At 40.0% G+C, this 12,934-nt stretch overlaps 1 protein-coding gene across 1 annotated transcript in view; it reads left to right on the forward strand.

Moving 5' to 3' along the window:
* Positions 1–12,934, forward strand: part of LOC150085532 (gamma-aminobutyric acid receptor subunit alpha-6-like) — an 87,843-nt gene that overhangs the window by 43,088 nt on the left and 31,821 nt on the right. Inside the window, exon 3 of the mRNA XM_090374591.1 lies at positions 7,934–8,001. Within this exon, the coding sequence (XP_090230717.1) occupies positions 7,934–8,001 (68 nt within the window). The remainder of the gene's footprint in view (positions 1–7,933; positions 8,002–12,934) is intronic.

The raw sequence follows: 12,934 nt of genomic DNA on the forward strand, positions 1-12,934 counted from the left end.
GAGTATACAACGCGGAGATGGGGGAAACCCCTGGTGCCGTTGGACATCAATACTTTAAGCTTTACTCAAGTGCCTGGAGGTAGTATCGTGGTATGAGGTCTGGTTTGTTGATACGAACTGAGTCAGCTTATACTTTTAGAAAGTCGTGTTTACCTCTTACGAATATCCTTCTGTCTTATCAGGCCAACCTTACAGTGCTTCATTTTTACCGGAATGCCATGGACTTCTTCAAGACGACAACGCAATTATACACCATGCAAAAATTATATTTGAATGGGTCAAGGAATAAGATTTCCAATCTTGTTCAACAAGAAACAAGATTAGAAATCTTGTTTCTTGACCCATTTGACTATCTTCCTTGACTAATCTCTTTCCTGCCCCGCGAATTCTCCAAATATGAATCCAATTGAGAATGTCTGGAACATGTTCAAAAGGGCAATTCGGCTTCAGAGTTCTCTTTCGACCACAATACAGCACCTGACAAATATCGTGATGAAAGAACAATGAAATCTGGAGCTAGACTCCCTCAAACACTTAATGAGACCTATGCCACCCCTTGTACTGGCTATAATTCGGGAAAAAGGTGAGCCTACTAGATAAAGTCTGAATAAAGTTTCTAATTTATATTACAAGCTGGATTTGGTCGTATAGATTTTGTGTGAAGGCTTTCGTTTAATTTTATTAAAGTTCATGCGTTTAGTGTACAGAATCTCATAAATCGAGATCTGAATCCCTAACCACACCCTCCATATGTCAGTTTCTATTGACAGCTTTTAAGTTGCTGTTGCCGGTGGACTGTCACTGTGTGTGAAGTAATAAATGTTTTTCAAAGCTTTTACCACTGGCCTTGTTTGCCTCACTACTTTTGTCGTTGCTAATAGGTGTTTTAAGGCGAACAAGATCCTCCATTTACAGCACAATACGCCTCCCAACGGTTTTACTCATTTTTTGGAGGTCCATAATCGGATATTTTGATCATTCACCTACCCTGACAAATGAAACCTCGTCTCATCAGTGAAGAATGTAAGATAGAATACCATCGGTATTTTCAGTGAGGAACGGTTAAAACCAGTGGCAGTAATGTACTGGCTTTTGGTGATCTGCTGCTTTTAATCCTTGGACAACTGTATTTTGTATGGGAAAAGGCATAGCTCCTTCCTTACAGCTAAAGGCGCAGTTGCATGACCGAGGTTTTGCTATCGGGACAACTCCCGGATTGATTTTGAAGGACTTTTCAGCATTGAATCTGAAATATCCAGGAGTTTCGCTTCTGTCAGTTTTAATGGCCTTCCACTACGCTCCGGTGTACAGCACCTGTCTCACAAAATTCGTATATTAATGCACGCATAGCATGCCGATGTGGTATTGGCGTATTTGGTATTTTCTTAGAAAAGTTTTCTTGGACGCTCTGCGTATACTTGCCACGCTCGTTCAAAATATACTAAACCAAAAAAAATACGCTCCTCCACTGACAGAACCATCGTCAACGCACTCCACAATAGCTACCCCACAGTAACTGACCTGCACCCACACCACTAAGCGCACGGGGTCTCATATCACACCACACGATGGTGCACAGTGACTCGTATCATTTACACAGTCCATTGATAGCAAGGAAGAACTACTACTCAGTCTGTCTGTAAATACATGTGGGAAATTGTAGTTCGTAACGTTCCCCAATTGTTCAACTACATGTTTGTTCAGATTGATTATGCTGGATTTTCTATTCTAATATGCAAGATAACGTAATACTGCTACTACCTTCTGCTATTCACACATTCAATTTGAAATTTGTTGTCCCAATCGGGCTGTGCTCCGTACATTCCCGGAAGTTAATCTCATACACTGCTCTGTTACAGCGACCAAAATTTATATTTTACTCCACCAGAGGTCTTATAATTTTTGGGGCACTGTTGGTCCCGTCCCGTTCTGCAAAGGACAGGAAAAACACTGTCCCAAAAATAACAAATTCCTGGTTTCTATGTATTTCAAATCCGATGAGAAAAGCATGCAAAAAAGTAATGTACAAAACTAAATTCATGCATTGTAAAATGTACTTCTATGTTAAAAGGGAGAACACAAAGCAGAGGTTGAAATTAAAAACAAACCTGCTACTATCAACAGAACGCAGCGCTAAAAAAGTACTATTAGGAACTATAAAAACATCAAACTTGCTCACACTTAACCAGGAATTTGGTACAAGGTGTACCAACATTAACAATTTCTTAGATACAGTTAAAATTGACGAAGAACATGCTGCAACAGGTTCGAAGAAATCAATCCTATTCATAACAACGCAAGCTCTCAGAAGCAGCTAGCCTACACAGCTAAGAAAACTAGATACACCTTCTCTGCTATTTTATTCATCTGCATACTACAATGAGTGTCATTAAGAAATATCTCCGAAAAATCCCAATGAAACCCACCACAAAGTATAAACTGAGCTGCTGTGAAAGTCCTTTGCAGCTAATAGCGGACATGATTACTCAACAAAGAGAACGGCATCAAAAACCTCCTAAAAAAGGAGTCACACTAATGTGAACCCCCTCCCCCGATTTATTTAGTTGTTACATACGCCAAATAAATGGTTCCTGTAAAAAAAAGAAGAGCGTGTCGAATGTTCTTAATTTATCGACGACTCAGGTTAAACCGGATCACATTTTGCAACGTCATCCTGACCCATTCTTTGCTGAGTTGCACTGACTCGGAGTTTTCACTCGCCGTTCGTTGTTAAAATTACATGAGCCTCCCCCGTTCGTTCGAAACTCTTTAGGAGATCAATTTTCGTATTCCGCAGATAGCATTCTTTCGTTGTAGAGTGCATCCTTTCATTCAACAAGTCAGCCCTTCTTAATGCGCTGGTGTGTTTTCAATGAAAGCGTCTTTTCTTCAGTCTAAATTCGACTCACACAACCAACTACACTCCCAGCATACATACGAATCCATTCCACAGCTGGAACGGCAGAAACACATCTCTCCGGTGACAAAGGACAATGTGCGCACTGCTAACTCACTTGTGGACGGATACTTCCGTAATGTCGTCACATTCCTCCGTTACCTAACACGATAAGAAAGCGAAGAAACATTTCCTTCGTCAACCAGCGGTTTCGCTTTATCTCTTTCCGTCATAGTTGTGCAGTTAAAACTCTTTCACCTTTGTTACAAACAGCTCTATTCTTATTTATCTTCAGTGATTTCTTTTTAACATACACACAAGGTAACAATAAATTTTTGGAAATATTAAAAATTAATATTTCACCTACCCTTCAATACTCAACTACCAGCGCCATCTTTAAGTAACTGGAATTGTTACTGTTAGGTGGCGCTGACAATTAAGTAAGAAACGTAAGTGAAAATACATTGAATGGTCACTTTTTTAGGTACACCACGAGTAGCCCTCCCCTTTAGCCCTCATAGCCTGGGTTCTTCTTCGCATAGGCTCAACTTGGGTCGCAAGTGTGCCCTCAAGGATGCTGGTCCATGCTGAGACAGCTGCTTTGCACTCTTTTTACAAATTTGACGGCTGTGGATCTCTACTCCAAAGAGCTACCTCCACGTAATCTCATAGGCGCTCAATTGGTTCGAGATCTGGTGGGATTCAATTGGTTCGAGATCTCGTGGGATTCGAGATTCACACTCACTCTTCTGGAACTAGTTATGCACAATTCTGGTCTCGTGACATGATGTTTAGGAAGAATCCATTCGCAGATCGATACGCTGGCCATGAAGGAATGTGTCTGGTCTGAAACAATTTCCAGCTAACCTGTAAAATTCAAATGTTGCGCCAGTGGTAGCAAGAGGGCCCGATGTTAAAAGAAACAAGAGTAGTCGTAGAGTAAAGATCAAATGCCCCCATCATACTACTGCAGGAGTGAGCACAAATGCGCATACTAAGGATATCACAAAAAACTAAATCCATACTTTTGAAATGAAACCTAAAGTCCCCTTAAATTAAAACCTTAAAACGTGTATTAGAACTAAAATACCTAGGGGTCTGTTTTTTACTCAAAATTAACTTACTTTTTATTCCAATTTGCATACTTGAAAAAAAAAAAGTGAGAAACTACGCAAGCATGATTGCCAAGATCAGTCGGGCTGAATTGGAGCTGAAAAGAAGGACCCTAGCAATCATATGCCGAGCAGTGTTCTCGTCGCCAATCATCACCTATGGAGCAGGTGCGTGGCCATAGTCAGAAACAGGAACAAATTAAAGACAGTTCATAGAACAATACTTCTCACTATCATGTTGCACTGTAAACACGTCGGCACTGCAGGAGCTCTCCCGCTTCATTTGGAAACAGCCAAAAGAGGCTTGTACTACAGACTTAAGAAGTGCATACTCACAGAAATTCTGCGGATAGCCCTTGACACAGCCAATAACATCAAGGCTGAAAGGAAAAGAATAGCCAAAAAGCTCCACGAGCTATGATAAACAAATTGGGAGCAGGAAACCAGAGGTCTGGTTACCAAAAGGTTTCTGCCATAGGTGGCAATGGTTAGCCCGAAGCCACCAAAGTGGTATGCCCCTGGACTTTTCACAACATTTATATTGACAGGTCACGGCTCCCTAAAGGCTAAATTAACTTCCTTATGTCTGACTGATGACCCAAACTGTACCTGTGGCGACAGTGAGGACTGAGCTCAAATTCTTTATGAATGTATAATTTGACATCTCTAGAGCCTGACGTAGCCCAGTGGTCAGGAGCGAGAGTGCATAACACGCGTTCCTTGAGTGGACCGGGGTTCAAGCCCGTGACTACTAAATGCGATAAATATTTGTATTGACGATTTATTGTAAACTCTACTGACTTGGTTGTCGTGCCGGAGTATAAACAGAAACTCGGTTAATAGCAAAAATTTACCCCCTCCCCAGGGGACAAGAATATTTATTCGTAACAGAAGAGGAGAAATGGGAAGCTTTCACAAATTTCACACAAAAGATATTTAAAATGCGAAGAAATATCCAAAGAAGGGCAATTCAGCCACCCTAGCACACAAACAATAACTAAAATATCCAAGTCCTTCACCACGCCCAGATGATGACATTCAAACTCTGACAGGGTGGCTGTATACAGCACCCTGACAGGCACTACACTTTGGCTAAACCGGATTTATCGGGGTTTCTCAACCCCCCAGGCTTGCCCTGCCTTGTGTAGGGACCTGAGGGATTCCCATACCTATTAATAAAACAAAGGGGAGGGAGATGTACAGGCAGCCAGGGCAGAAACTTAGCTGAAAGACATTAGTAAACTAGTAGCAAGGGGATTCAATGCAGAATGAAAGAGGGATGAGTGAAATGAATAAATGAAAGCGTGTGAGAGAGTGAGGGAATGTGCTGGGCACTGAATGAATGTGATTCATGAAACTGAAAGGCTGAAAATGTGAAGTTATTGTAAAAGAGAGTGACCCAGCAGGTAAACAAGAGAGAATGAAAGTAATTTTAGTAAAAGAGAGTGAATGAGATTGAGAACATGAAATACACATTATTTGAGTACAGATGACTAGAGAATAACACTAACACATTAAGTTGTTGTTGTTGTTTGGTTTTTAGGAGCGTTAGCAACTAAGGCCATATTGCTCCGGGAATATGCGGTGGTCATTCCCTTGACCTTTCCGCATCCTCCGTATTTGGTGGTGACGGGCTCGAACCCCGGTCTAATCAAGAAGCGTGTGCTACGCACTGCTGCTCCTTCCCACCTGGCTACGGAGGCGCCTCACATTAAATTAACTACTAACAACATCGACACACCCATTGCGTACCTCCCTGGCGTGCAATTGAAAAATAATAGTAAGTTGTGAGGCCTGAAGTGGCAGTGCAGTGAGACTGAAATAGAATAAGTGAAAAGAATGCTAGTAAGAATGAATGAAAGCATAAATGAGAAAGAACATATCACTAAAATATTTAATAAGTTACATAAATACTAATCCTTATTTTAACTCTCCTTATACTGTAATTACCTAATTTAACTAAAGCTAATTCCATTATGTTAAATTACACTACCACCATGCCGACCGGGCTAGCCGAGTGGGTAAAGTACCTACCCGGCAACCCAAAGGTCGCGGGTTCGATTCCCGCCTCGGGCTTGGATCAAAGTACTGCAAAAACCTTGGGAGGTGCAATATGGCCACAGAAGCCGATGCGCCAACAACTACCAAATCAAAAAAAAAAAAAAAAAAAAAAAAACTACCACCATTGCATCCCCCCCCGGTGTGAGACAGAATATGAGGGGTGTGTGGAGGAAAAAATATTTAAAACCTAACAGAATATGTAAGAGAAAAGGGCAAAATAGTATAAAATATAGAATGGAAGCTGATCGTGAATGTACATTATGAATAAAGTAAAATCTACTCGGATGGCCTCTTCAAGCAGACACCATGCCGTTGCTACTCAGCCGGCGTGATATGGGAAGCTGACACTGGTCAGAAGGAGTAAACCGTAACCAGTGTGGTTCAGAGCACCACTCAGGCGCTCCAACATAGTAATCTACCTTCAGTCTTTCACTTTTTTTTTACTGGTCTCTCCCTGCCTGTAGCCTTGACTACCACATGATTCACCCCCGTCAGTACTTTACACTGCGTGGCCCGTCTCCTCGTGGAAAATGAGGTTTTTGTGCGAAACCCCTAGGCTAAGAGGCCGAATGAACAACACAACCCCATACTAATACTACACAAACATTCATTAACCTACATAAATCTGGCCTTTACAGAGTTTTGTATTTATCACATTGCCTGACGCGGAGTTGGGGAAAAACCCCGGAGATACATTACAATTTGCTCTATATAATTACACTACCACAACAAACCAGTCTGCATTGCTGACACAAGGAGGCCGGATCCACGGACGCATGCTCTTTTCGCTAAATTCTGCTTCTCACATTTAATGCACAAGCAGGAATTAGAATTCTTTAGCCAGAAAACGTTTTTCAACCCATTCTCATCCTGGACTCACCTACTCCTACTTCATTTTTCAATCGTAAGCTGCAATTCCCCATCTGTTACAATGTCCGACGAGTTGCTCGTGCTGAAATTCCTCTTTGATTACCCCTGTTATACTGGATTATTTGATTGACTGTAGCCTTCCTATTATCTTGCACAAGTCTGTCTTGTCAGCCGCCTCTGGCGTCAACGAGCCATTTCCAATTAGAGAATCGCCGTTCGCTAGATGCTATTTGCTTATTGGGCCAATTTCGATACAACCGAATCACAGTCATAAGTGAAAATCCCAGCAGGAAACCAGTTTTCGAGATGCTCATCGCATTGAATTTGGTAACAACTACCATGCCATGCTCAAAGTCACTGCAATGTCATAGAAGATTTACATTGGTTATTGAATATTATGTTGACATATTAAGAAACATTTTAACCTTTCAAGTTTCATCATGCTCAACGACAGTCGCATTTTGGGATCTGTAAATCCACAAGAAATTGTAACAGTGTCTATTGGTCAACCGCTGTTTTTCCTCCTCCCTTCTCAAAGTTGTCGTATATGCATGCAAGAAAACAATAGCGAGTTAGATACGTGTTCGTACCACAATCCAAAGGTGGAAGAAAATTCCTCATAATATTGGATGCCCTTCGGAATACGTTTTTTAGAGAAACTTTGTAATATGAACGCGTACTATGCAATTTACTTTAATACCAATGATATTTTTTTATTGGCATGTGAAGGTCTACCAACAACCCACAACATACCCTTAAGAGTCAATTGAGAGGATGAAATACGCTTAATTTTGAAATGGCAAGTGTACGTGCACTTACAAACTTATTTTTTTCTACTTCATTTCATCAACCTGATAACAAAGCTGGGTGAACTTTAATTATAAGTAGTTAAATGCCTCATAAACGAACAAAACATATTTCATACATTACCTTATTGAAATCACATCTCTGTAGGTAACCTTGACATTTCTCAAATTCTTTGATCTTTCTCTAGGTGCTCCCACCGCTGTAACTACCAATTTCCTCATTAGAAGCATGGGACCTATATCTGAACTGGATATGGTAAGAATCTTCAATGTACTTTTTACACACTCCATATAAATTTATGAACTGCATATGTTATGGTCACAGATTACAATTGAGAGTTCATGGAATTTTACCACTTCGAATGCAGCGTAAAAATTCTGTGAGAATTCAATTCTACCTAAAACTGTTATAGAATTGTTCTACTACAAAAAAGCAAGCTGATTGGTTTAATATAAACACATCACGTAGAATTTATGAGCGATTTCGTTCATAAGAGAAACGCCTGAATATAGCCTTACCAGAGAATCAATACATTGAATATTTATCACAACCATGCGTCTCTGATGCGCCTTAACTATAGAAACGTATTTACACCAGCTATATTCTGCGAGGAGAAAGAACTTTCTGATAGCATTGTGTTGAAGGAACAATAAAAAAACATTTCAGGTTATACGTACAGAAAATGGGAAAGAATTGTTTCGATCGATGCTAAGGCAAAATAACTGCTTTCTGCGTATGAATAAAAAATCTCCCATTATATTTTTATACAAGTAAGATATATCGACCGTTTTCCAATCTATAATTATTGCAATATTTCGTTTTACGTTGTAATTCTAAGTTCTGATTCTGCCAAATATATATGGTTAAATTAGCTAAAATTATTCCAGAATCGCTCTAAATCTTCTTGTTTATGTTTTATCCGTTGAGGTCCCAATAATATTCTTCTAACAAACAAATTACATTTGACTAGGAAAGTTCGACAAAACCGGAAAGTTCAATACTACCAAAAAATAAAGAGCTTTCCGGCCAAAAAGCTAGCAGATCGGAGTATTTTTCTTTTCTTCAAACAAAAAGTGAGTTAAATAAATATCAAACGTCACTTGGCGTTCTGTACGTACTCTTAGCTGGCACTTTTCTCCCATAGAGGAAAAGACCCTGCGGTATTTCATGCAATGTTGCTTAGTTCGCCTTCCTTTCTGAATCGGAGTAGCTCCTGTTTTTTGTTCTACCCTTCAGAATGTTTAAAGGATAAAAATAGAAGTCGTGTTTCAGTCACGTTCTTTTGCTTAGACTCTCATCTTGGTTTTCTTTTTAAAAGTGAGACGAATATTTTTATGTAAAACCAGTAATCAATTAAGATTATTATTATATTTAATACCACTCTTACATCACGTGAAAATAATAATATAGTTTAAGGTATTCGCCTAAACTACTATACATTAAGGTAACGTTTCGGTTATCTTACCGATACCCATCATCAGACCGCGCTGTTGGGGGAACAAAAATAGAAAGGATTACAAATTTGAATACAATTATCAATATTAAAATTATGAATATTATCAGTTACAATTGTCATATTTATAATTACAATTGTAAATCATAATATTCATAATTGTGTTCAAATTTGTAACCCTTTATATTTTTGTTCCCCCAACAGCACGGTCTGATGATAGGTATCAGTATGATAAAGGTAGGGTTTCCTCAGCACCACACAAGCAGAGATTGGTGTCAGAGAAGCCAAATTGAAATAGTTTGGAGTTGATGGAGCCGTGCCCAGTAAGTATATATGATGTTGTTAAGCTGGGAGAAACCATTGCCGGACGTTCTTGTTGAGAGGGAATGTAACTGCAGGAACAAAAGAGCGGGTGACTTGACCAGTATACTGGAATTCCATCGTGATTGCCACACATTGATAAGTTCATTCCAGATTCTAGCCGTTTATCGTCTTTAACTTAACAGGCTAACAGTTAGGCTGCATGAGATGGCGAGAATCTCGCCAGGAACTCTGTGATTTAGACGATAGCATGGTCCTTTGAAGATGATATGCAGGTCTAGTGGTAAGACATCAGCAAGGACCTGCAGAGGACACTGTCCTGCAGGCCCGGAGCATGGCAAGCGGCATAATCCATTGAATGGAGATGAGCTTGGAACGGAGTTTAACATTAACAGCCCTATGGAACCAGACTCCCAAAGCATATGTTGTTATTGGTACGAATACTGCTGTATAATATAGTAAGAGAGTCTTCTTATTTAGTCCCCAGTCCGATTTGGAAATGCGGATAATTGCTGAAGTGAACTTCTTAATCTTAGAGAAGAGGTGATTAATATGAAAGGAGAAGGTTAAATTGTCATCTAAAATTACGCCAAGTTGCTTTAATTCAGGTACAAAGGGATTTGCTTACGGTCTATCTTTATATTAAGAGGTCTTCTGTAATCTAACTTTCCCTCAAAAACCATCAGTTTTGTTTTTGTGGCAGATATTCGCTGTTTATTTATACTTGACCACTTGATTAGCTCAGAAAGAGTTATATTGTCTCATTTTTCTAGTTGAAAACGCGATCGACCTGGAATTAGAAGAATCAAATCATCGGCGTGGGCGAAGGCAGAGACATTGTCAGGTTTTTGCATGAGCCAGCTGTCCAAAACTGTTACAGAAGAGGGGTCCCAGAACTGATCCCTGCAGGTATCCTCTTGAGATGGTCCTTGAGAGGGACTGCTGTTTCAAGATTACTTGAATGAGTCTATTTTGGAAGTAGCTTCTAATAACTTGGAATAGTTGCTGAGAGCACTTGGCTTTGGTAAGACAATTGAGAGCGCTCTCCCACCAGAGGGAGTCGAAAGCTCCCTCGAAGTCGACGAATATGGCTAGTTCATATTAACCCCGGAAGCTGATATATGGTTAATTAAGGAGACCAAGGCGTCCTCACAGGATTTTCCTTTCTTGAAGCCAAATTGGGATGAAGAAATTAAGTTTTGGCCTTCAATTGAATCTGTTATTCTGGGTACTAACAGTCTTTCAAATAGTTTGCCAAGGTTTGCCAAAGGAGAGATGGGTCTGTATGCTTTGGGTTCAGATTTATTTTTGTCAGGCTTGTCAATAATTTTGATCAAAGCTACCTTCCAGAGATTAGGAAATATCCCCTCAGTAAAATATTTGTTGTACATAGAAGTATTTCTGGAAATATTTCAGCAAATTTGAGAATTACAGCATTTTCCACAAGATCTAAACCTGGATATTTATTTTACTTACGGCCAGCTTTAGCTCGGGAAGAGTGAAGACATCAGTTTCATATGAGGAGCGGTAGGTTGAGTTGCTATTCCTCATATATTTGTTCTGGAGTTTCTGTGGTGAGATCGTCTAGAGGAAGCAAGATCCAGGATAGCATTAACTGAGTCATTCAAATTAGTGGTTTCTGTATCGTTGTTCACTACAGTGTTGTACACTGCATGAGAGTAAAACTTGTTTTTGCTAATTTTATATAATAGACCCCAGGGATCACAATTTCCTGTGGAGTGAACTAAATGTTGCCAGGAGGTAAGTTTTTGTTTTGCAATTGTATTTACATGTTCTTTCCGCTGCCCTTTATAGATATTTTTTCGTCTCGTGACTTCTGGTTTAGGCCAGGACTTTCTCCGTTGAAAGTCTCTGCGTGCTCTGTGTACTTTTTTTGCGCAGTGTGGAAAGTTCAGCTGTCTACCATGGAACTGTAATATGCTTGCTAATTTTCTTCTTAAGCACGAAGTAAGGCAACCTGTACATAGAATGCATATTCTGAGGCATTGAACTGGTTCAAACAGCGGCGAGTGTCAACGTTAAAATCCTGGTGAATTGAAGACATAAATAAAGGCCATTTGATTGTTTTGAAAGAAAATCTTCTAAGATCTTTTGGAGGAGGATAAGGAGGCGCAGAGTATTTGGAAGTAGAGATACCTTAAAAGTGATTGCTCGGTGGTCACTGTTTGTGTAGTCAGTATATAAAGGCCGCCGTAGCGTAGTGGTCAGGCGCGCGGGTGCATAAGTACACGTGCCTTGAATGACCGGGGTTCAAGCCCGTCACTGCTGAATACTGTGCTGTTTCTTGTATTCTGTCTATCTTGTGAACTCCTCTGACCGTTTGGTCGTCCAGGAGTATAAACAGAAAATTTATTTATGTATGGTCCAATCAGAGATACTCGAGGAAATGGCGGGCATTGAAATGGCTAAATCAATGTTTGATTCTCCATGGAGGTTTCAGAAGGTATACGGTTGGTTGGGTAAGTTATGCAGATTTAAGTTCTAAGTGAATAAAAATTGCTAGAAAATCTTTCCTCTGTTTTCCAAGACACTGCTGAACCACAAGAAAGATTTTGAATTAGAATTTGTTGTAATTATTAAATATGTGGGATTTAAAGTAGCAAACACCTGTTCCAGATATATTTGTGATAAATTAATATCTGTTGATGGTGGATAATATAGTGACAGTAAGTAGAACGAGAAAGTTGATGTAGAGACTAAAATACAGGTAGAATTTTGATTACACAAGCCAGAGATAACAGTGATATCCAGCTTGTTGTTGAATATGATGATGGTAGATTTAGGATGTTTCAGAGGACTGAATGATTCTTGAAATCATGGAATATCCCATAACTTTAGAAGATTGTCCATAAAAGTGCTTAGAGACATAAGATTCCTGAATGCATATAATATCAAATAAATTTTCCGTTGAAATGAGCCTGATCTCATCAGCAACGCATCTAGAGTGTTGTGCGTTGATCTGCATTACTAAGTCGGAAGGACACTCTGGTTCGCTGCCTAGCTACGCAAAGAGAGACACACTGCCCATCTCTGGTCTCGAGATCGGCTGTACCGCTGGTTGTTCATTATGATTACCAAAAGACCTGCGGGCCAGATAGCTGTGTTCAGATGCCTTTCTAAAGATAAAGGTTAGACATGTATAGCATGTTATGTAAGACGGACCTCAACGAAAGTTCAACTCCGTCTTTGTACACTGTGATGGTTGCAGGCCAGAAATGTGTGTAAAATTATGTTCGTGCAGTGTGTGTGTTGTTTAGTTGTTAACATTGTTTCTGGCCGTTTTGTCAACAGGCAGGCGATCACCTGGAAAGCCTGCCCAGTGTCCGTCTACACCACGGGGAAGTAGGCCACAACTACGCATGTAACATGGCCAACCTCAACAGTCACGCACTG

This window comes from Mastigoproctus giganteus, chromosome 5 (assembly GCF_048544385.1).
Source record: "Mastigoproctus giganteus isolate SK-2022 chromosome 5, ASM4854438v1, whole genome shotgun sequence".
Lineage (NCBI taxonomy): Eukaryota > Metazoa > Arthropoda > Arachnida > Uropygi > Thelyphonidae > Mastigoproctus > Mastigoproctus giganteus.